The sequence below is a fragment of the Panthera pardus genome, unplaced genomic scaffold, assembly GCF_024362965.1.
Source record: "Panthera pardus isolate Hobbes unplaced genomic scaffold, ASM2436296v1 HiC_scaffold_24, whole genome shotgun sequence".
Lineage (NCBI taxonomy): Eukaryota > Metazoa > Chordata > Mammalia > Carnivora > Felidae > Panthera > Panthera pardus.
The window spans coordinates 38,084,160-38,109,733 of NW_026526810.1; the positions used below are offsets into that span (position 1 = coordinate 38,084,160).

Below are 25,574 nucleotides of genomic sequence, written 5' to 3' on the forward strand. Positions count from 1 at the left end.
GCTTGCCAGATGCCATTTTTTATAGGGCTTTAAAAAATTCAGAATGGAAATTTGATTTAAATGTGTGTTGGCTTCATTATACACAGAGAACTGTGATATTTGCCTAAGTTCGTACAGGATTCAAAGTTGTTTGGTGCAACTGTACAAACATCTCTTCATGAAACGTTTGGAGAGTTGGTTGTAGATGTGTAAAGATCGGTGGAAATCTATATGACAGCACCAGAAGGTTCAACTGTGGTGCAGTTGGTGACTTCTGAAGCCATGGTGTTACAGAGGACCAGTGATGGGGGAGTGTTTACGGCTGCTGTTGCATACATTTTAGATTTTAACCCCCAAAGCTTGAGGAGGTATAGATTTCTGTAGCTTCTGTTTGTTATTTATACCACTCGTGTGACTATTAGTTAAAAACATCCATACATATGCAACAATACTTTTGCAGGGATTGCTTGTCTCCTCATTGGTGAGTGGGGAGTTCAACACACCAGGTCTTTAACCAGCAGTACTAATGAACAAAACTATTCCAAGACACTTGGATGGCTCCAACGGATACTGGGCCATTTCTTATTTACCATAGGAAATTTTACCAAATGTCTGGATCGTTAAAACCCTAAACCCCTGCTTTTTAAGCATTAGCAGATATATTTGGATTCGTTAGCTATGTTAATAATAGCATCTTGATGGGAGAGGCAGCCTACCGCCTGCAAATGAAATCTGCCCACTGCCCATTTTGTAACAGAGGTCTTCTTGGAATGTAGCCGCACTCATGCTTTTACTTATTGTCTGTGCCTGCTTTCGTGCTACAAAGGCAGAGGCGAGCGGTTGCACCAGGACCATATGACCTAAAATAATTACTTTCTGGCCCTTTAGAGAAAACAGTTTGCTGACTGCTAAACACCTCTGCAGAGTTTGCTTTAATTGTATGGAAGCAGTTGTATTCAGTGGGAAGTTTTCATTTTATTTGGTCAAAAAATTGACATATGCTCACTTTAATCTGGGCTTATCATCATGATAACACTTCTGTGTGCAAGTCCCGTGGCCCCTGAGAACTGGCAGGTGATTAAGAGTTGGGTGCAGGACGTGGTTCTGGACTGCCTGGCTTCGAACCTTACTCCGCATGGGCCTGGTGACCTGATGCGAGTTTTGGGATCTGTGTGCCTTGATTTCCTCACCTGTGAAATGGGGGCGGTAATGAAATCTCCCACCTGAGCATAATGAAATCTCCCAGATGAGCCTATTGTAGGGCTAAATGAAATAATGAATGCAGTAAGTAACAGAAAGCATTACTTATTATCATATACTAAGGCAAGTGTGTATGTTCCTTCCGTATTTCTGAGTTATGTTCCAAAAATTCAACTTTAAAGTTGCTTATTGAAAATTCAAATGCATTTTACCATAGAAAGTGTATTAAATGGGAGATTGGTTTATCGACAAGCCCATTAAAGGAGAATTTCCACTGAATACAGTTGAGCAAATTATTTTCCATGTTCTTAGTACATGAGCTTAGCTTATTATGTTATTTACATAGAAACATGGTTTTTTGAAAAGCTGAGTAAGAAAAAAAATGATGTTAGTGGTTATCAGCAGCCAGTCCGTCGTCAAACTGGACAGACTCACCCTTCTCCGTATAAAGATCATTTACCCCAAAAACCCCAGAAACTCTTTGAGGATGGGAATTTTGTTTCATATATCTTCTTAAAAATAAAAACAAAAACTCTTTAAAGCAATACGTTCATTTAACATGACTTATAAAATGCAGTCAACCAGAAAGGAGATTGTCATCTATAATCCCACCATAACCTCTTGGTGTATAATTTTCAACTTAACATATATATTAACATATATCTGCATGTCTAACATATAAACGTTTGTGTGTGTGTATGCATGCTTTCTTGTTAATTTTAACAGAAATAGCATCATCTTGCCTCATATATTTCTTAGTTTCCTGCATAATTCTTGGCATGGTGCATTGTATTAAGTATTCATTGAAAATCTGTTAACTATCAAGACTTGCTTTTTATATTCAGACAGCAGAATTTTTAAATGACTCACACAGAGGGGGCTGATTACAAGCCTTTGAATTGATGTCTTTGAATCAATGGCTGACTAATCGTGTGTTCTACCAAGGAAATGAGTTAGTTGACCATTAATGGCTTCGTGTTTTAGAAATCTCTACCCGCTCAATACACGAGAAACTCAGCATCCGTGTGCTTTCCATCAAGAGCGCAGAGCAGCTTTCGACTTTGAGGAAGCTTGAGGATTCTTTTGGATGTTTATGACATGATAGCGAGTGTCTAACTGCAGATCTTTTCCTCTGTTAAGTGATAAAAGCATCCTTTATCAGTTCAGTGCTATAGGAATATTATTATGATAGAGTAACATTATTTTAAATAAGAGGATTTCTTCCCTCTCTCTCCTAAGCTTAATAGTTAAGGCAAGAAGAGATTAAATTTCATGTTAAGTTATAAAATTGCTTCTTTTGCCTCCTCTACATCTAATACCAGCACATTGTTTTGTATTGAAGGTCAGCGTTTGGAACAATCAATCGTTAATGCATTCAGGCTGAATGCACATTTCTTTGTTCTACATTAGGAAAAAAAAATCTACTTAGGAAATGCAAACACTGTTTACCAATAAAACCCCATAATTTTCAGCTATTTATCCTAAGACAAGGAAGGTTTAATTTACCATCCGTTTTTTTCCTGAATGTTGCCACACTTCTTAAAATTACATTCTAAAATATATGAGGGAAACACCGCAGTATTCGTTCTTGTGCTTGGCGAGACATCATTTATAGCCACTTCGCTGATGAAAATAGTTCCTGTGCAAAGCGCTCCCCGCTCATTTGCTCCAACTTTCTCCCAATTTGTTTTTACTCAAACACCACACTCAAGTGTGTTTGGCATTTTCAGCCCTTGAATTGGTTGAGACTTTTGTGTCAGAGCAACTGGAGCCCAAGGCAGTGCAGTAGTTCCGAGGTTTGGCCCTTGGCAGTCAGCTCACACGGAGGGGGCTGCGTGCTGCGGTGACAGCCTGCTGCGGTGACATGGATGTTGGTCTGGTGGCCGGAGCCAGGGGCTCAAGTTCCACGTATGTGGCTTCAGGAAGTCACCTCACCTCCCTGTTCTCTTCAATGATACATCCAGGGAAGTCAACTAGATCAGTGTGGGTGGTTTTGCAAATTCACTTGCTATTAAAAAAAAATTTCTTTTTTAAGTTAAAACTCAACTTTGCCTATAAGACCCTTAAAAAAAACCTTACAGAACCTGTGCTATCATCACATTTCATAAAAAAAAAGAATATTTTAGGGGGCACCTGGCTGTCTCAGCCAGTAAGACATGTGACCCTTGATCCCAAGGTCATGAGTTTGAACCCCATGTTGGGTATAGAGATTACTTAAAAATAAAGTTAAAAAAAAAAAAAAAAAAAAAAAGAATGTTTTAACACCCCAGAAGTAGAAAGGAAATTATCTACAAGTAAAAAACAATCCTATATAGTCAATGTATTGAGCTTCATAAAAGATTCAAGGTGTGTTTGTCTTTCTGTCATCCTTGCTGCAGAACAATGAAAACTCATGGATCCACAAGTGTTTGGAAACCAATCAATTAAAGATCTATTGGGTCTCATCTGTCTTGTACATTCTATTGGATAAGAGGATGTTTATTTTATTTTTGTCTGGTTAGTATGTGTGTGTATATAGTATCATAGCCTCATGTCTCCATACATTTTGAAAATTAACCTTGGGCCACACCTTCACAACCATAAATTATGTGGGTGGAGACAGGTTACATTCTGATTCTGCTGAGCAGCTTTTTCCAAAGGCACACCTGAATTATGTAGTAGAGAGTGGGAGTGAGTATATGAGTTGTCTGGGAAAGGGCCCCACCTAGTAGGAGACCTGTGATCTCAGAGAAGCAGCTGGGGTCTCTGCAGACCAGGTGAAAAGCAGGGCAGGCCATCAGATAAACAAATTAGGCCAAATTCACACCTGGAATAACTAAATTATGTTTGTTTTCTTCAAATACTAAATTCATTCTCTTCTCTTAATTCTTTTGATTTAGTTAAGTTTGTAGCTACTTAGCCAGGCCTGACCTGCATTATTCATCTCAAACCAAACTTTATTTTTCAGGAATCCTCCCAAATAATATTGACCTTAAGAGCCCTACTGGAAGAGTGAGGGAATAGCTATAGTTTTCCCTCTTCTACTGCGTCACTGATTCAGGATTGGCCTAGAATGATCCGAAAGAGGGGTTTTTTGTGTGTCTTCTTCTTCTTCTTTTTTTATGTTTTATCTATTTTTGAGAGAGAGAGACAGAGTGCGCGCAGGGGAGAGGCAGAGAGACAAGGAGACACAGACTCTGAATTAGGCTCCAGGCTCTGAGCTGTCAGCACAGAGCCCGACATGGGGCTCAAACCCACAAACCGTGAGATCATGACCTGAGCTGAAGTTGGTCACTTAACCAACTGAGCCACCCCGGCACCCCTTTCTGTGTCTTCTTACCAGAATTTATGTACACTACTTAGTGAAAATCAAGACATTCTAGGATGTCTTTTCACATAGCTTATTATTCAGAGTAAAAAAAGTATTGGTTCCTATAGGAGCTCTCATGCAGCCCAATACATGTTTATCAGATGGCCAAGGGCTTGGGTAGGAAGGGGTTGGTGGGGAGCTGATATTTTTAGCTTATGTCCTCAGGCTGCTCTTTCTTCTTTGTGTGTAGTGCCGATCTGTCCAGGACAGGTTGCATTCACAGCATTCCCTTTACAACTAAGGGAAGGCTCACCTTCCGCCATGCACAGATCGTACATACTTGGTCAAGTTTGTTTTCACCTTGAGTTAAATGTAGATCTAGACATCTCCTCTTCTGAAATGAGGATGGTTGTAGCAGTGCTGTATTTCTTGAAAATTGCGTTTACCATAAGAATTACTATATTTTGGGGGCACCTGGGTGGCTCAGTCGGTTAGTCCTCTGACTCTTGATTTCAGCTCAGGTTGTGGTCTCACAGTTCATGGGTTTGTGAGTTCGAGCTCTGTGTGGGGCTCCACACTGGTGGTGCAGAGCCTGCTTGGGTTTCTCTCTCTCTCTCTCTCTCTCTCTCTCTGCTTCTCTCCCCCCCCACCCCAGATAAATAAATAAACTTAAAAAAAAAAAAAAGAATTACTATATTTGTTTAGCATGAGACTCAGAATGAGGGCCAAACCACATTCACTGAGTTTTGATTTAGTTCCTACCATGTGGAAAGGATACTTAAAAAAAAAAAAAAAATCAACTAAGGGTTATATAATTTCGAGTCCTCAAAGAATCACAGAATCTAAGTTATAAGAGACCATAGAGCCCTCTAACTGAACCCCCATCCATCCTGCATGAAATTCTTGTGCTACCAACTTAGGATTGCCAGATAAAATACAGGATGTATGGTTAAACTTGAGTTTGAGATAAATAACAAATTACTTTTTAGTATAAATGTGTCTGAAGAATTGCTTGGGGCATGCCTATTGGGGGGGAAATATATATACATATGTAAAACAAATTATTCATTGTTTATCTGAACTTCAAATTTAACTGGGTATTTGTATTTTATTTATTGTATCTGGCAATGCTACCAGTAGTAATAACAATATTAACAATAGCAACAATACTTGCTAACTTAGAAAAACATTATAGCTTATTGATTAAGATCGTGTACTCTAGAACCAGACTGCCTGGGTTTGAATCATAGCTCTGCCACTTACTAGCTTGTGACTTTGAGCAAGTTTTTAAATTTCTCTATGCCTCAGTTTCCTCATTGTAAAATAGGAGTGAAAGAGTGATAGGGTTGTTGTTAGGAGTTTAATTAGTACTGTGTAAGTGTAAATGTGTTTGTGTTCGATCAGTGTTCATATTACCAATGCTTACTGGCTCTTGGTTACAACATCATGGGCATTTCTTATCTGCTTAATAATTTTAATAATAAATCAATCTGTTCTCAATTTTGCCTCAAAAACAAGTAGACCGCTAGTAATCTGTCGCTGGCCTCACCTGGCTTTGGCACTTGGAACCACATTTGCTCTCGGCCATTCTTCCATGATTCTTTAGTGATTTTCAGTTAGGATTTCACCATTTCATTCCCTTTTGCTCTTAATGCCAAGAATTGCCCTGTGAGTAGTATCTGGGTGTTGCATCTGGGTGTGCTCTTAAAACAGCCCTGTCTTCTCTCCTACTCTTTCATGGTCAGCCCTTTCAAGCCTAAAGATCTTTCTGGTCAGTGAAAAGGGGAGCAGAATGGCAATGGAATCATTCCATGTGTTCACCTTCACATGTAAATATTAATTTTCAAATATTATCTGATCTATCCCACACTTGGCTCATTTGTGTTCAATAATAACACCAAAGCTGTGTCTCAAATACATTAATATGCGACAGAAGAAGCATCTCAAGGTACACAAATTAAGGAAAGTGCTGAACTTTCTATACTGTTTGTTTTAATGTTTTATTTATTTTTGAGAGAGAGAGAGCTCATGAGCAAGGGAAGGGCAGAGAAAGAGGGAGAGAGAGGATCCAAAGTGGGCTCTGCACTGTCAGCACAGAGCCGGTTGAGGGGCTCGAACTCACGAACTGCAAGATCATGACCTGAGCCGAAGTCGGATGCCCAACCGACCGAGCTACCCAGGTGCCCCTATTCTGTTTATTTAATTGTCATAATAAACCTATCAGGTAGGTGCTATTTTACGCCATCACCCATTAGCCACAGCTTAGAGATGTGACCTGCCCAAGGTCAGAGTAGAACTGGGTTATCTGACTGGATTCCTTGTGCTACTCTGTTTGACACCCAGGTCCTATCATATAAATATATAAATGCCCCCTTGGGGGAGGAAATGTCATCACTTTACACCTTTAACTGCGAAATTTCCAAACATTTTGAAATCCTTGATTAAAATAAATAATGTTGAATATGTGTATTTTTTTTTTAATGTTTATTTTTGAGGAGAGGGAGGAAGGGCAGACAGAGAGGGAGAGAGAGGATCCGAAGCAGGTGGTCAGCACAGAGCCCAATGCAGGGCTCGAACCCACGAAAGATGACCGACTAAGCCACCCAGGCGCTTCAAGTATGTGTATTTTGTTGTGTTTGTTGTTGTTTTCTCTCTTTATTTTTTTAAATAATTTTTATTTTCCTCTAAGAGGGCAGAGAGTTTGATCTCTTCTATTTTGTTCATGGCTGTATCCCCAGTATCCAGAACAGTGCCTGGCATATTGTAGATGCCCAATTCAAACTAGTCAATTATTGAATAAATAAATGGAGATATTTTTATGTTATAATAATACTTCATGTATTTGGGCACATTATAATGTGTTGTATAAAACAGTTAAGAGTCAGTATGAACACTTTCTCTTCTGAAAGGCCTTCCTAGATTCCCCATGTAGAAATAATACCTTTTTTCCCTAAACCTAATCTGTGTGGGCTTGTAATTTTCTGCTCCAAATAATGTCTTATAGCTATAACTCAGTTCGCCATAGCTTCTAAGGAGTAGGCCTGTTCAGTTCATCATGTATCTATTTGTTAAATGAGTAAGTAAATACATTTTTAGTATACCTAAGAGATATGAAAGTTCCAGGAAAAAATACTATTCGAGAAAAGTAATGATACTTGCTCCTTTCACTTCTAGGTCACTTCCGTTTTGTTTTGTTTTGTTCTGTTTTGTTTTGCTTCCTAGCCATACCTGTCCCCTGTCTTAAAAGGATGTGCTTCAATTCATTTAAAATAATGGTTTCTTTTAGTAGCACCTTGGTAATTTATCTCATTACTCTTCCTGGAGAGGATCAGCACCCGAGCTAGTTGGTAATTGCTTTTGTCTTTATTTGTAATCTTTTAGAAAACAGGTATTTGAGCTTTTTGTTTGGACAGTCATTATGAATTCCTGATAACATCTGGTTACTTAATTTGAAAAGTGTGTAGCTGTGAAGATTAATGCTGGACCTTAACTGGATATAAATTCAGACATATATAGGATCCGTATTAATCTCAGTCAACCCTTTCAAGCAGATGCCATATTTTGGGGAAAAGGAGATTGAAATGTACCAAGGAGCGGTAAGTAACATGCCACATAAATTACTGTAGTGTTTGGGGCTTTTATGACGCATGGGTAGTTTTTCTTGAAGTTGGTAATACATTTGCATTTTCTTATTATGAATTATTTATTGGGGAAGCTCAAGTAGGTGACAGTGTTTGATATTTAATGTGCTGCTGGTTAGAATGCAGCTCAAAAAAGCGCAGGGCTATCTAATATAGTACTATTATATACAAAACTAGTCAAATAGGATGTAGGACCTACAGCGTGTGTCGGGGGCAGCAGGGGGGAATTCCTCTTTCCACACAGGCCACAAAATTCTAAGGACTAAAAAATCAGTAATGGGTAAAAAATAAATAGGGCGATGAGAACCAATCTCTCCAAATCAGAACCTTAGTTAAGCTGTGGCTGTGAATGGAACATGAAAAATGAATCTTTTCATTATTTCTTTATTAATGTGACTCTGGTCCCTATTCAGATCCAGCTCCATAGCCATTTTCGTTGTGTGTGATGAAAATAGAAACTGTAATTCTAATTAATATATTTCCTTACGGGATTCAGTATTTCCCCAGGCCTCTCCTTCTCTGCATCTTTTTCCTTCCTTCTTTCCTCCGCAGCAGAAGCACGAGAGCGTTCATTAATCCTGACCCCTGGAAAACAAACAAAAGAGAGCCCACACAAATTCATCAGTTGAAGTGGAAGGCAATTTACCCAGAGCAAGAGCCCACCCCATTGTTGCCAGATGAATGGTACTGGTAGCTGGAGCCCAAGGAGGCTGCCACGCGAAAGACCTTTGATAATGCTGCCTTTATGGGAGCCCAGCACAAGGGAAACACTGTCAACAGAGGCTAGCCCTGCCCTGGAGCCCTGATCAGCGGGGCCCCGGGGGCAGCAGGCACGGAGCTGGCTTGGCATTCTCAATCCTGGCCAAGGCCAAGGCGGGGTGGGTGCAAGTGCTGTGCATTCACGTTGTTTCTTTCCAGTTCTCGGAAAAGCATTGCTACATGAGTCCCTTTTAGACCATTTATCTTTTAAAGAGTTCTCTTTAAAGAAATGCCCTAGAATTTTAAAAGGTGTATTTATTTTTAACTGCGAATGGTCAGAGTGTTGTAAAATTGGTATTTGCTGAATGCCGGGTACTGTGGTAGCTGCAGCAATAATAAAACACCCCCCGGGTGCTGACTGTGTATCACTGTCCAACCCCATTTCACAGATGAGCAATCCTCTTTCACAGATGAAGAAACTAAGGCTCAGAGAAGTTAAGTACTCAGATCTGTTGAGTATTGGACAATATTATCCCTACTTTAGAGATGGGACTAGTGAAGGGTAAGACAGAGTCTAAATGTCTTCTCACTGGATCTGCCATGCTCACTGTTTGATGTTAGATGGTCTTAAATGCAAGAAAGATTCTTCAGCTTTGTACCACATGAAGTATTCTCCTTTTTAGTAATATTTGAGGTAGTGGTGTTAAACTCCAAGAAACTGAAGAAAGTGGGGCTGAAGTTGTCCTGACACCATGAATTTCTTGGTGAATTTGTATTTCTGCATAGCTAAGCTAGCCCATGAGAGGAAAGCAGAGTACCCCGGGGAGGAAATATCGAGATGTGGTAGGATTTTTTTCATCTATTGAGATGAAACAAACTGGTCAAACCAGTTCATCCCTTTAAAGGACTATACCTCTTGCCCTCTCATGGGAAATGTTAGGTTCTCTCATTCAGAGATAGTTTCACTTAATTTCGTCTAGGGTTCCAGAGTCTCTGCCTTACCTCTTAGAAAGAAAATTATGTGGGGATTTGGAATTCTAGTAAAAGTCAGATCCAGGTTTTTAGTAGGCCTCTCTTGAGACCTGTGGCCCAGGTGTCTTCAGAAACATTTAGAAATGGAATGTCTGCAGAGGCGTGTCGGGTGGAAGGGTGTGGTGCTGGAGCATCTGAAGATGTGGTTCACTTCTGAAGGCTGAGTCACACACTTTGGAGACAGAAGAGTCCTTCCCAAGCCCATCTCCATTTTGTTAGGTGTAACTCCTGATGACCTAGGCAAGCTTAGGAATTCTTGTGTTATGCAACCCTTAAGACTGGCACTTTACAGTGGCAAATTCATTTCTGAGACCAGGAAAAGAAACGCTAATGTGTTGCTCTATCTGACCATGGTTTTGTTTTCGTTTTGTTTTTGCTTCTCTAGGCTCAGTATGAAAACCCACCACATATCTATGCTCTTGCAGATAATATGTACAGAAACATGATCATTGACAGAGAGAACCAGTGTGTCATCATCAGGTATGGGAAAGAACCTTATGAGGGCGTGAGACCACGCCGAAGTTAGCATTCTGTCAAGGAACAGTGCTTTTTCAATAGCTGCTGGGGTCAGAGGCTGGTTTAGGTACTTGGGTAACAAGCAGGCGATCTGCTTTGTCTTGGGTTACTTTATAACTCCACATCATAAAAGCTTTGTGTTTTCAGGGGATTGTGGTTCATACTTTGGTTGCTTAAGGCGTTAAGGCTTTAGGGCACGTGGTTCTAGCCTGACCTCTCTCTGATTGTCACTGGGCTCTGAGCTAACATCATAAAATATCTCCCCTCCCATTTGACTGACTTCCCTCTGTATTGAAGACCCTTTATGTTGTAGGTACAATAAGCGTGTTTCACTATTTTGTCGGCTGGAGTCCCTATGCCCCTCTTTTTCTTTTCCTTAATAACTGAGTAGTTCACATTTGAACTTGTTTTAGTATCCTTTGTCATCGACTTTTAATCTTCTGAGGGCATCACTGGCAAACACCAGCCTTAAGTGTCTGTGGCTCCATTTCAAAATCCTTTCAACCTTTTAGCCAATTCTGTGTCTTTGCTGGGTTGAAGTGCTTTTACCATTTTGTTTACTATTATGAACATTTTCAAACATACGGAGAACGTAAGCATCCATGTTCCCATCACTTAAAACTTGACAGTTGTTAACATTTTGTCATATTTGCCTTCATCTTTTTAGAATTTTATGTATACTTTTTTAATTAAAAAAATTTTTTTAACGTTTATTTAGTTTTGAGAGGCAGAGAGATTCAGAGGATGAGCAGGGGAGGGGCAGAGAGAGAGGGAGACACAGAATCTGAAGCAGGCTCCAGGCTCTGAGCTGACAGCACAGAGCCCAATGTGGGGCTTGAACTCACCAACCATGAGATCATGGCCTGAGCCAAAGTCGGACGCTTAACTGACTGAGCCACCCAGGCGCCCCCTATATATATTCATTTTTGAGAGAGAGAGAGAGAGAGAGAGAGAGAGAGAGAGAGAGAGAGAGAGGGACAGAGAGAGAGAATACGAACAGGGGAGGGACAGAGAGAGAGGGAGACCCAGAGTCTAAAACAGGCTCCAGGGATCTGAACTGTCAGCACCAGAGTCCAACGCAGGGCTCAAACTCACAAGCTGTGAGATCATAACCTGAGCCCAAGTCAGACACTTAACCAACTGAGCCACCCAGGTGCCCCAGTTCTTCTATTTTTTTAACCGAAGCACTTTAAAAAAATTTTGAGTTCTGAATATTTACAAACGTAGACAAAACGAGAAAGAGTATTATAATATAATAATTTCCCGTGGATCTATCACCCAGCTTATACAGACGTTCCTATATGGCTAATCCTCTTTTACCTTGTCCTTCATCCTGCCCCCCACTTGGTTATTGAAAGCATATCCTAGGTAGCAAATTATTTCACTTGTCATTGATTTAAGATGTGCCTCTAAACTATCGTTCTTATCATACTTGATAAATGAATAATTCTTTTAATATATCTAATATTACCAGTATTCCAATTCCATGTCTGTCTTACAAATTCTCTTTTTTAGTTGGTTTATTTTTACTCAGGTTCCAAACAAGGCTCACACATGGCACTGGGTTATATGTGTCTCAAGTCTCCTAATCATTAACGATTTTCTCTTATTCTTTTTGTTTTCTTGGCATTTACTTGTTAAAGAAAACATTGCTCCCCTGCAGAATTTTCCACAGTCTGGAATTAGCTGGTTGTATACCATGACGTTCCTCTGTCCCCAATATTTCATGTAAATCTCTATTTAGATCTAAAAGCTTGATCAGGTTCAGATTTAATGTTTTGGCAAAAATGTTTCGTCCATGATGCCATGCCCTTAATGCTTGTTGGTCTCTCTTCATGTGATGTTCAGATTACCAGTGGGTCCATCCATTATAATATAAATTCTCATTTCACATCATGGTTTCATTTGTGGTTGAAAAGCAGTTATTTTCTAATTCTGTTATTCCTTCCACATTTATTGCTGGAATTATTTAGTTACCCTAAAATACAATTTATGTGGGAAAACTAGATACAAAGCTTGATTTGTTGTCTTTATTTACCGATTTTCAAAGCAGTGAGTTGATGCTGTAGCAACCTCCCAGGATAAAGTGTTATTTTCAGTATCATTCCAAACTGGTAGATTTTAAATATCTTGTCTGTTTACTTACATTGCAGTTTTTCTTTGGGGCTCAAATGGTCCTGTTTTTGGCCATTGGGAGCCCTTTGTATTGGCTCCTGTGTCCTTTGACATGACCCCAGTTGTCTTTGATAGTTTTCTTATCTAAGACATCAGGCTCTCAGGGCTCCTGGCTGGCTTAGTTGGTGGAGTGTGCGACTCTTGATCTCAGGGTTGTAAGTTCAAGCCCCATGTTGGCTGCAGAGATTACTAAAAATAAAATCTTAAAAAAAAAAAAAAATGATGTCAGGCTCTCTTGTACATTTTCTCCTGATCCCTAGAGTCAACCATTTCACCAAAAAGTCCTGGTTCATTTTACTGGAAGATGGTACTTAGAGACCATCAATCTAGTCATTAAGAGTGCTAACAGGCAAAGAAAAAGAACTTTTTTAAGAAAAACAATGAAACATGAGTTCATACTGATAATTTCCAGTTCATTTTTAAGATTATAGGATTTTTACTTCTCTGGTTTTTATATTTGTACCCCATTTTTTCTTATGCTGAAAATCTTGGTTCCTGGTGACATTATCACAGTTATTTGCTTTATACTGGGTATGTAAGAAGTATAAATATAAATGAGTAAACATATGTAATGGATAAAACACATGAGTAGTTTTGTTAATGCTTTAAAATAACTACCAATATTATTAATAGCAAAACTGAGTTCACTTTAAAATTTGTTTGTTATTCTTTTTGTCCTTCAGATGTACAGGCAAAATATTGAGTTTTAAAAGTCACTTAAAAGAATCTATTTCTGTGTCTTTTGTGCCAGTCTAACCTAACAGGTTCATTTATTTTATTTTGGATTTTAGTGGTTTAAAAAATTTAATTTTAATTTTGTTTTATAATTACATAAAACATTTACATGATTCTGAAGTGAAAACTATAAAGCAAAAACACTGAAGCCTTTCAAGGGTAAATACAGATTTCAAGTATTTCAAGGTAAATACAGACTTCATGACATTTTGCCTCTAAATATTTCCATATATATCTCTGGAAAATAAAAAAAGCTTTCTTTTTTTTGTACCAGGATCATTATCACAACTAAATAATTAATAATAATTTCATATCATCTAAAATTAAACAGGTCCACATTCAAATTTCTCTGTTACAAACATGTCCTTACCCACAGGTTTATGTAAATCAAGGAACACTGGTTGCGTTTTGTCATGACTGTTCTTTTTTTTTTTTCTTATTCTACCATAGTTCTCCTACTGCCCCCATTATTTTTTCATGCCATTGACTTGGTGAAAAGAGCAACCTCATTTCCTGATAGACACCTTGTAGATTTGTCTAATTGCTCCCTCATGGTCTAATTACACTGAGTCCTTCAACTGGACTTTCTGTAAATCGGAAGTTAGATTTAAATACTTAATTAGATGCAGTTAAGCTCCTTTGGAAAGGGATACTTAGATGATGATGAGTTGTTGCTTAGCAGAAAATGCTTCTGTTTGACCCCAAGTGGAGCTCACTGGCCAATAGATAATAGATAGGAGGCGTTTCCTTGACTGGCATTACGTTAGAGAGTATTGGGTGGGTTTTCAGACACACTCCCTTGCCCTTTGTCCTTCCTCCCGGGACTCTAGTGAGATGAGAAAGAAGGGACTGGTCTTGTTGCCTGAGCTTCACAAGTCTGGAAACTGCTTCAGTGACCCAGCCTTCCTGTCTCCCACTCTCACTTCCCCCTCATCCATCCCTGCAGGTGCACGGGCACTGGAGCAGGACCTGTGTTCTTTAGGATCCTTCTCCCAGCTGTTCAGGTGGCAAAGACTTGAACACCCTGCTCTAAGGATTTCTGTTGCAGTGGCTATGCTATAATTCAGGTGATGGTGGAGCAAGGATCTGCTTTGGTTTCTGACACTACCCAGAGTTAGGGCACACTTCACAGGCTAAGGGACAGTCCTTCACAAGACTGCTTGCCCTTTGGACGCCAGCTGCAAGTTTGGGGGTTTCAGGTCACCCTCACTTCTGACCAGCTAGATAAAAATTCAGGGGTTCCCAGCACCGTTGAGTCCAATACTTTACCAGAATAGCTCACAGAACTCATAGAAGTGCTGTGCTTACAATTATAGTTGTATTATAGCAAAAGGATACAAATCAGAACCACACAAGAGAAGGTCTGGAAGGGGTCCAAATGTGAAGCTTCTGCTCATCCACTCCCCCTGGAGTCACGGATGGTGTTACCTCCTTCCATTTATGTGCGAGTTGGTGGTAGCGTTGCCAACCTGGAGTATGGCCAACCGGGAAAGTTTACGCAAAATTTGTTGTCCAGAGTTTTAATTTGGGCTCAATCACACACGGCCCGCATGGCTGACTTTAGTGTCCAGCCCCCCATGAGGCTTCGGGCTAACACCTATAGTCTCTAGTTCCTCCAGGGGTCAGTACTTATGTGATGCTTTCCAAAGCCCTTATCATAAATCATTGTCCAGTTCCAAAGCCCCCAGGCAAACAGAGACACTCTGTGAGGCAGGATATTCCAGGGCCCTAGGGATTACCTCCTGAGACAGAAAGCAAAAGCGTGACCTCTCTTTACTACCTAAGAGCCATAGTTCATCTGCTTTGAGAAAGTAGATTTGCTCTCTGCGTGATGCTGTGGCTCACTCTCACCAGCTCTGTGATCCTGGGTAGCAAACCTAACACTTGTCTGGGCCTCAGTTTCTTCATCTGTGGGTGGACGGATCTCCCAGTTTGGAATCTCTCTTCCAAATAACACTAGAGGAAAGCGAAGGCAGGGAAATGCCGTTTGGAATAGAGAGGCCCAAGTTTGCAGCCACTGACACTGGGAGAGCTGTGTGCTTGTTCACTTGGGCCTGAGTCAGATGCTGTTGGCCTGAATGCATTTGGGAAGAGAAAACAACCTAATTTTCCTGGGGGCTGGAAGGGAGGCCTTGTCCTTGTGCTAAGGGCTTCTGCCATAGCTGGTCAGACTAGGAATTTTTAGTATCATTTAATTAGGAAGTACAGAATTAATGACCTAATCTCTCCCATGTTCTTTTAAGAGACCTCACTTCCCAATTTCCCACCAGGTGTCACTTTGTCTACAGGATGAAATGCACACTTCACATGGGATGGATGATGGCAGCACACAGAGGCAGTATTATCAGTTTCCTCCCAGATTTACTCATGTTTTCATAAGACATGGATATGGTGACAGGATGGACAGATGGCTGACCATTGCAGGACAAGAAATCAGTGTAACAAATTGAATTTAAAAAGAAAGAACTCAAGGAAGAAGACAGGCTGCTTTCTCAAGTATAGGCCTCCATCAGAGTCTTGGTCCTGAGTTTTGCAACTGTCTACAGACTTGATTTGTGAAAATAGCTGGGGTTGAGCAGGCTCAGGTAGACTGACGCTGGCCAACAACACTCATGAATGAGTATGGATTAGACTTTAATTCATGATTTTATAAGGAGAATTCTGCCCTGGATGGTCAGTTAATTGTTTCCCAGGAACACAGTCCACGAGGAGAGCCAGATTCCCGTTTCCAGTTTGACTTCAGAGCAGATGGATGAGCATCTTGGTGAATGTCCTCAGATCATGGCCCCCATAACTATGTGGAGACAGGGAAGGATGTTGCTCTACTCCTGAGAAGTCTACTTACCTGGGGAAAACCCATAATTTCTGGTGTTTATTTTCCTGTCCCGACTCCCTGGTAGGTTAGACCCCTTTCAGTAACCTACATTGTCCTGCCAACCCCTGCCATCCTTTAGGTTAAGTCTTAGGAATAAACACCCAGGATTTGCCTTAGGTGTTCCCCCAAGTCTTCCTCAATAGCTCATTGGCAGAAAGGCTGGAAAAGTGGCTGCTGTAGATGCTAATTTCATCCACCGTGCCTTGCATTCTCCAATTTAACTTTCCAGGGATAAAGATTTCCAATTCCTGAACTGCCTTTATTAGTTCAGCGCCTATAAAGAAATCTAGACTCCGCATCTAGAGATCCTGTTTCAACTGATTTATGGTGGGCCCAGAACATCAATATCTTTTGATATTGATATTTGATAATGCCGACTCTGGGTGTCGGCATTATTGTTTCCCAAGGTTTCATCCAGGAACGGAAGCTTAAGAGAATTCTAAGATCCTCAAACTAGTAAATGGCAGAGTCTCTATTTGAACTTAGCCCTAGCCTGACTTTAAACCTCATGCACTTTCAATACACGCTACTGTATTTGAGCTAAGTGCTCAAATGTCCCACGTTTCAGTGGAGGTGTTAAAGCTACCATCTACTATGAGGTGAGGTTTGTTATCCAGGACTTGAACTCCTAGGGTAAAAGTCTCCCCGCCCCCCACCCAAGCACAGATGCTTGTTTTAACCTAATCCTTTATAGGTTGTTGGCCATGCAACCCAGGCAGCTGATGATGATGCTTTGTCATCAGTAGAGGACAGACAGATGGACTTAATGAAAGATCACGACCTTACTAATATGTTAATCTCAGTTTCTTAACAAGGATGCATATATAAGTAGGTGACCATACCTGGGTCATTTCTTTATCTTGATTGACTTGTTATCCCGGGGCATGTGCGAGGGGATTATGGATGTATATTGATGCATGCATTTGGTGTGTTCTGTTAAAGAAGCCCTTCATCAGTGGAGGAAGCCAGCAGGGCCAGCTTTACAGATAACCCTGCCTTTCACCCCGCATTATGTTCCGTTCGAGCCATGTAGTTTTAAGTGTGTACATTTATCATTTGTATTGTTTTTAATGTTTATTTATTTTTTTTTAATTTTTTTAACGTTTATTTATTTTTGAGACAGAGAGAGACACAGCATGAACGGGGGAGGGTCAGAGAGAGGGAGACACAGAATCTGAAACAGGCTCCAGGCTGTGAACTGTCAGCACAGAGCCCGATGCGGGGCTCGAACTCACGGACCGCGAGATCATGACCCGAGCTGAAGTCGGCTGCTTAACCGACTGAGCCACCCAGGCGCCCCTAATGTTTATTTTTTGAGAGAGCAAGAGAGACAGAGTGTGAGCAGGGACTGGAGGGCAGAGAGAGAGGGAGACACAGAATCCGAAGCAGGCTCCAGGCTCTGAGCTGTCAGCACAGAGCCCAACACGGGGCTCGAACTCATGGACCACAAGTCATAAGACCTGAGCCAAAGTCAAACACTTAACTGATCGAGCCACCCAGTCACCCCTAAATGTATGCATTTATCAAAGATACCCTGATGTGCTACTGAAAACTATGCCTATTTGGCACATAAAAATAAAACAACTGTGTATTATAAAGTGGACCTTTTTGAAATAATAGAATTCTGATATTAAGTAAACATTGAATAAATATTCATTTTGCTCACACTTTCAGACTTTAGGAAATCTTGATGATGTACATGGTTAATATCTGTTTAAGAAGCTATCTTAAGTTTCAATGGATATGTTCATTTGATAAATTTATAAGGAGATGTATTTAAGTTATTTGAGTTCTTCTCAACTAAAAGTTGGGATCATTCTTTATCACATGGGCATTAACACTGTCATATTACATGAAGACGTGAGAAGGTACTCCAACTGTGAGAAGTAAGAGAGCCTGTACCTCCAGTGCTGGGCTTTCTCCTAAACGGTGGGTTCAAAAACTGTGGCCCATTGTTGTTAAAGTTTCATTGGAACAAAGCTACATCTGTTTGTTTCACATTATCTCTGATTGTTTCTGTGCTTCAGTGGCACAGTTGAGTAGTGACAGAGAACATATCTGGGCCTGTACAGGAAAAGTTTACCAACTCCTGCCTGAAGCACAAATGTATCATCATGATAGTCTCCTTTATGTGACATACCAGTGTCTCAAATTGCACAAGTTCATAATGGTTCTTTTTTCATTTTACCCCAAAACTTACACCTCCACAACTCTCTCTTCCAAACATGGTTGCCAGATAAATGCTCCTATTTTATCATTTATTTAATTTTTTTAATGTTTATTTATTTTTGAGAGAGAGAGAGAGAGAGAGAGAGAGCACAAGTAGGGAAGGGGCAGAGAGAAAGAGGAGACACAGAATCCGAAGCAGGCTCCAGACGCCCCCAAAATTATTATATCATTTAAACTATGTTGCACTTCTGTTAAAACATCTCAGTGGCTCTCCATTGCCTAGCAGAGTCCAAAGTCCCTAGCTTGAGACACCTCTCACTCTATTTTCTGCTACTCTAACCAAATTGCTCTACTCTTTTCCCTCCAGTGGGTCAGGTTCACTTCCATCTCCACAGCCTTGCCTGGCTTGTTCTCCCCGCCCCCCACCCAAACCTTTCTCATCAACCTCAACCCAGTGATCTCTCTATTTTCTGAATTTCAGTAGCAACTCATATAGTCCTCACTTTCACCACCTATTTAATAATACTATTACTTAATTTGCATGTGCTCATTTTAAGTCGTTTTTCAATCTTTGATGACTAGAAACTGTTGTTAGGCTTCTGGGTTTCTCTGGTACACACAATAAATGTTTATTTACTGATACTTTTGAAACTGAAACACTTGAAGTGAGCTCTAAGTACAATTTGCATTTAGATAAGGGGGAGATCACTTTGGACTACAACAGTCAGCAAAGGGGTCACAGAGATGTTGGGTCTTGATTTGAGTCTCCCACCACCACACCCCACCGCCAACCGAATGTGTAGAACGAAGAAAACATGAATGGCCTGGGATCTTCTGGAACCCATACTGTGTGATGGGGAGAGAGTGGGGAGGATGTCATTGTGGTTGTTAAAAGTTTCTGCTGACAAACTGTCCTTGTAAATTACCTGTGGGCCAGAACTGGGCCTTCCACTTCTGTTTCTATATTATAGCCACATTGCTTTAGTGCCATACTGGTTGATTGGGGAGGTAAGTGTGGTTGGGTGACAGGTCCCTCTTTGAATGACAGGCCGGGTAATCTGAGACAAACCTGCAGACCTTGGCAATGTCTTGCAGGTCTCTGAGCAGAGACATGATGCACAAAAGTCTGGTTTGCAAAATTGAGTCTACTGGTAGAAAAGACATGGGACCTTGAGAGGATACAGATAGCGAGCGAGGTTATGAGGGCCTGACCTGAGCTGGACAGGCAAAGGGGAGACTGATGTGTGACATTCAGTAAGCCTGTGAAGCACTACGAGAATAGGAGGTAAACATGGACTCTGGAGAGTGCCGACAGAAAAAAACACAACAGCTCTGGCTGCATTAGTATCATTGACATCGATGAGCTCCTGAAGACACAAGTAGACACCTGCGATTCCAGTGAATGAGCAACCCATAGCTGCTTAGCTCATTCATCTTCTGTGCTACAAAATCCAGAATTCAAATTTGTGTTTTAGAATTACATAGTGTTACCTTTGGCTCTCTGAGAGACATAGATTGTTACAATCTATGTAACAAAATAATCATGGTGTGAGAAAAGAGAAAGGAGGACCAGCAAGTTTTTCCGCGTATTCGTTTTCATCTCTATATTACCATCTTGGCAGTATGGCCAGAGCATTGCTAGAGCCTTTGCTAACTGACCTCTGTGGGGACTTACGGGGCCATGGAGAACATTGATGTGGCAGGTTTATTGCTGCCATCAAAGGTGAATTCCTATCACTTTTGGCCCACATCAGCTCTTGCCATCCTAGCTTGTTTTAAAGATGTGTTGTCAATTTGAAAGCATCACGTTGGGTGCAAGTTCCTAATTTTATTTTTTGCTGGAACTATTCAGATGTAATTGTTTTCTACAGAAGAGGGCATTCCATCCTTGATGGATCCAGCACTAGTTTGCAAAGTCTTCACTGGTTGCATCCTGAGTATGTGCCGAATAAATATTGTTTCAGGATTAAATAAAGGGATGAGAGGGATTTTGAAGGTACATCAATAGCATTTGGTGACTGAATATGAAAATTTTCATAGAGGAAAAGGAGATGGGTGTCACTATTGGGTCTAAGATTTCTGAATTGTCTGCTTCAAAAGACATCTTGGATTTGAACCCCTAAGGTTTGCAGTAGTAAAGGTTAAAGATTAAAACATTTGGGGGCACCTGGGTGGCTCAGTCGGTGGAGCGTCCGACGTCGGCTCAAGTCATGATCTCGCGGTCTTGTGAGTTCGAGCCCCACGTCGGGCTCTGTGCTGACAGCTCAGAGCCTGGAGTCTGCTTCTGATTCTGTGTCTCCTCCTCTCTCTGCCCCTCCCCCACCTGTGCTCTGTCTCTCTTTCTGTCAAAATAAATAAACATTAAAAAAAATTTTTTTTAAAGATTAAAAGATTTAAAAAAATCAGAGCACCTCTAATATTTGGCTTATATCCCGTCTCTGCTCTCTGCCTGTGCACCTTCAAATGTCTCAGGGATTCTCAAGCTGCCTTCCTGTCTTTGATGTATTTCAGGAACCTTTTATTATTAGCATTGGAACTCTTCTGTGTCTGTTGGTCCACTCCACTTCTTGTTTATCCCAGTGGCATTGGCCTTCGAGGCTCCCTGTCCCTCCAGCCTGGCTTTGGGAGGCCCTGTCAACCCACACCCCTGGCTGGGGTCAGCATGAGGACTGCCCTCTGGCTGTGGGCTTGAAGAGCAGGGACTCAAATCTACCCTTTCCCCCCAAGCTTGCTGCAACTCTTACCTTCCAGCTTGTGTGATTGTTGAAATTCCTTTATCACCAAAGAATGTTGTTCAGGAAGGCTGACTCACTAGCTAATTAATATATTATCCCAAATCATAAGAGTAGCTTTTTTTTTTTTTTTTGAGGATGTGCTTTGAGTCTCAACATCTTTCACCGTCCCCCTTTACGCGTTTCAAGAAATTGAGTCTCAGACGTAAGGAGCCGTGTTAAACACCTCACATTTGAAATGTGGCAAAGCCGCACTCCAAGCCTGGCCTACCTGGCTCCATTATTATAGTCTTTCCACTTCTCCCTGATGCTGTGAGCCAGCAGGTGTCAGATTGTCTGGGTGATAATCCGTTAGCACCCACTGTCTTGTGGTGTAGTGGAAAGAAAGACCTGAGGGCTCGAGGCACAGGGTGGACTCTATTCTGTTCTGTATAAACTGTGTGGAGTGTGCAAGCTTCAGTCACTTCACCTACAAAATGAGGATTAGTGCCTTAAAGGGAAAGCTGAATAGGAAATACACATAAAATTGTTTTTAAACTGTTAAGAAGTGATGTAAAATATTTGCTAATAACATTGAAAAGAATTTCAAAGCTAATAAGTAGCTGAGCTGGGGTTCAAACTTGGTCTTCAGACTAAACATTGGGTTCTTGCTATTACATCAGTCTGGGCCAACAAGAGCATTGCTGTGAGGCCGTTTTCTTGGCAGACTAGAGGTGAAATTTTGGTCTGCTTGACAATAAAAATTGATTGGGAAGAAATAAGAGCTCTTTGTCTTGTTCACACTTTCCTCATTATGTGAAAGAATGAATTTTTATCATTTACTCAGTAGCTTTGGCGTGTCTGTTTAATTTTGTATTTTACATTCTTAGCCATTGCATGTACTTGAGGATTTATTTTTCGATGTCTTGACGGTATCTGACAGGTGACCCCTTTCTCTTCTGCCCTGGAATCCCCCAGGTGGGCAACAGAGATACTTCACCTCAGACTTCCTTCTTTCCCAGATCCAGGAGGGCTGCCAGGAAGGGAATGTGTGAATTGAATCTTTGAAGACAGCTGTCCAGAACCTTCCTTGATGTGTTTCTCGTTTTTTTTTTTTTGTTTTTGTTTTTGTTTTTGTTTTTTTTTTTAAGACAGAGAGAGTGACAGGCATGAACAGTGGAGGGGCAGAGAGAGAGGGAGACACAGAATTTGAAGCAGGCTCCAGGCTCTGAGCTGTCAGCACAGAGCACGACTCGGGGCTCAAACTCGTGAATTGCGAGATCGTGACCTGAGCCAAAGTCAGACGCTTAACCAACTGAGCCACCTGGGCTCCTCTGTTTCTTGTTCTTGATCACATCTTGTCATGTGATCACAGGGATGCAGGCTATTATTTGTTAGTTCCCTCTGTGTGTGAGAGATAATGAATGTTTTTGGCAGAAGCCTTCAAGAAGTGTCTATCAGCAAAGACTCAGGTGTAGGTAAAAATTTGACTATGCTATGAACTGTGCTATTCACGGAGTTGCTTTGTGGAACACTGTTGATTTTAATTGATCGGGAAACCCATATGAGGATTTAAAATAGATGCCCTTATCTGAAAGCAGTAGAGCTCAGGCATTGCCAGCAATGCCACTCACTAGCTATGTGTCCCTGAGCAAGTTGCTTAGCCTGTCTCATCAAAGAATGGGGATAAGAATAGCACCTACCTCACTGGGCTATATCACTCAGATCAAATGACTGATATATGTGAAGCCCATACAACAGTTTCTGATGTCCCTTAGCTGCCCACTGGACAGTGCTATAATTATCACCTCCACTAGTTTGCTCCTTTCAAATCTCCTTTGGAATCGATGTTATTTCTCACCTTCTGGATTATTCTTCAAACCCAAATATGTTCATCCTTTGAACTCTAGAATTAGAGAAAAATATTTTTTTTAACTATCCCTGTATTTGTTATCCTTAGGATATACCTTTTGAAATAAGAGTCAAGTTCAATACTAATATGTCCCTCTCTCAAAGAAGTAGGGTTTGAGAGAATCGGTCCCAGTGGGAATTTTTCAGAACTTCATTCTCTTATGAATCTCCCTGCCCTGTTGACACCATTGACCTCCAGCTCCCTTCGCTTCCATGATGATTCGTCCCCCTGCTTCCCCTCGTGCCTCTTCATCCTTTCCATCTTGAGCAGTCTTGAAATGTCAGTGTCATTTAACATGCTTTCAGCTGCCAACAACAGAAAATCTAACTCAAACTGGCTTAGAAATTAAGGAAATGTATTATCCCACATAACAAAACATGCAGGGGTTGTACAGACCTCAGGGCTGGTTGCTCAGTGGTCCATCAAGGACTCAGGTCCTTTCCACCTCTCTGCTTCACAGTCTAGACATCCTAAGATTGGTTCTGGTTCCCCCTTGGTGGTTCCAGGTGGCAGCCAGTGGCAATTAGAGTGATATACCTCCTTCTTTACCTCCTAGAAGAGAGAGAAGCCTCTCCCATTAGTCCTTCCCTTCAGTCTAATTAGGTAACTTTGTTAATATGGACTCTTGAGTTGCTGGGGGTGGGGGGGCGGGTCAGGTGCAGATGGGTTTTGCTGAGCATGGGACCAGCTTCTCTAATGCCCTATGCCTAGTGTGCCAGGCAAGATACCTGAACCAAGTCAGGAAATTGTCAGGGAAGGGGGGGATGGAGGAAAGAGCTTGAGTGGGACCCAACAGTGGCCCCTATGGTCCCAGTGTGGCCGGTGCTCAGTCACGCTTCTCCTTGGTAGTCTGACTTACTCTCACTCATATCATAGTATTTTCATCCAGAACATTTCCCTATGCTTCAGACTCACATTTTTGACTATCTGCTAGCCATCTCTATCAGCCACTGATCCAGACAACTTAAAAGGGAGATATATATATATATATATATATATATATATATATATATATATATTCACATGTACACAAGTGAACAGATATTCTGCTTACTTTCTCCCCCCATCCTCAGATTTGCAACTTTGCCTGTTAACACTCTTTTAAATGATTTATTTTGAAGTAATTCTAGTTGTACAGAAAAATGGCCAGAATAGTTCAGATAACTCTTATATCTTCTTTACCTAGTTTCCCCTAACATTTTACCACATTAGGCTCTCTCCCACCACTTCCCCTCCATACACACACGTACTCATAATTATTGATATTACCAATGATACTACTTATTTTTCTCAATCTTTTAAGATCAAGCTGCAGATGTGATAACTCATCACCCCTAAAATCTCCAGTGTATATTTCTTAAAAACAAGAAGCTTTCCTACATAACCAGTTATAATACTCCAAATCAGGATATTGATAATGGTACAGTGCTACCTAACCCATAGGCCCCATTTACATGTTTCCAGTTCTTCAGGTATCTCACTTTCCCTTTTCCTCCAGGCGTCTTTCCAGGAATACAGTATCTCTTCAGACTGTCATTTTGGAACATTTCCTCAGATTGCAGGTGACACATTGTGGGGTTTACTCAATACCTGTCAATGTTTCTGCTCTTTGTAGTTTTAAATAAGAGTTCAGGCATTTAATTTGGTAGGATGCCCTCAGCTTGGATCTGTCTGGTGATTCCTTCTGACCAGACTCAGGTCATTCCTGCTGAGCAGGGCTTCAAATCAACACTGTGCTCTTGATCAGCTGGTTGGGCCTATACATGTCTACAATGTTTCTTCTGATTAAGTTTACAGTATTTTCTTTTAAGACATGTTAGCGTTTTGTGGGCATATTCCGAGATTATGGCAGCACCCTGCTCCTCATCAAACCATGTATGGACTGTACATCATCCAATATTATCAATATCTCGATACGTGCAAACCCTTTCATACTGGCTCTTGTGTGCTTGACGTGTCCACATCAGTCTCTGTACTTTTTTACTCATTGACACAGTGACGTGTTCCAGGCTCAGCTTGCGTTTTCCCTGGGCCAGCCCTGGAACTGGCCATTTCTTCCCTTTAATTCGTTTATTATAATATATATATATATATATGTGTATATATATATTATATATATATGTATATATATGTATTATATGTACATATGTATACATATATATGTAATACATATGTACATATAATACATATATATGTATATATATATTATGTATATATATGTATATAGATACACATATATACATATAATATATATATTTATAATTATATATATAATTAATATATATACCACACACACCACTCACATACTTATGACTATTTCTGTGTGTGTATGTACTGATACTTTTCATTCCAACAGTTAAAATGGATGCCTTCCTTTTTATGCTTATTTATTTTGAGAGAGAGAGAGAATGAGAAGAGGGCAGAGAGAAAGGGAGAGAGAGAGAGAGAGAGAGAGAGAGAGAGAGAGAGAGAGAGAGAAAGAATCCCAACGCAGGGCTCAAACTCACGAACCATGAGATCATGACCTGAGCTAAAATCTAGAGTCAGACGCTTAACCCACTGAGCCACCCAGGCGTGCCAAAATGGATGCCTTTAATACCAATCCAACCCCTCGGGATCTTTACTCTTTTCAAATCTATTA

At 40.8% G+C, this 25,574-nt stretch overlaps 1 protein-coding gene across 1 annotated transcript in view; it reads left to right on the forward strand.

Annotated features, from left to right (window-relative positions):
• Window positions 1–25,574, forward strand: part of MYO1E (myosin IE) — a 213,332-nt gene that overhangs the window by 83,944 nt on the left and 103,814 nt on the right. The window contains exons 3-4 of the mRNA XM_019441941.2: window positions 7,975–8,064; window positions 10,226–10,320. Of these exons, the coding sequence (XP_019297486.1) occupies window positions 7,975–8,064; window positions 10,226–10,320 (185 nt within the window). The remainder of the gene's footprint in view (window positions 1–7,974; window positions 8,065–10,225; window positions 10,321–25,574) is intronic.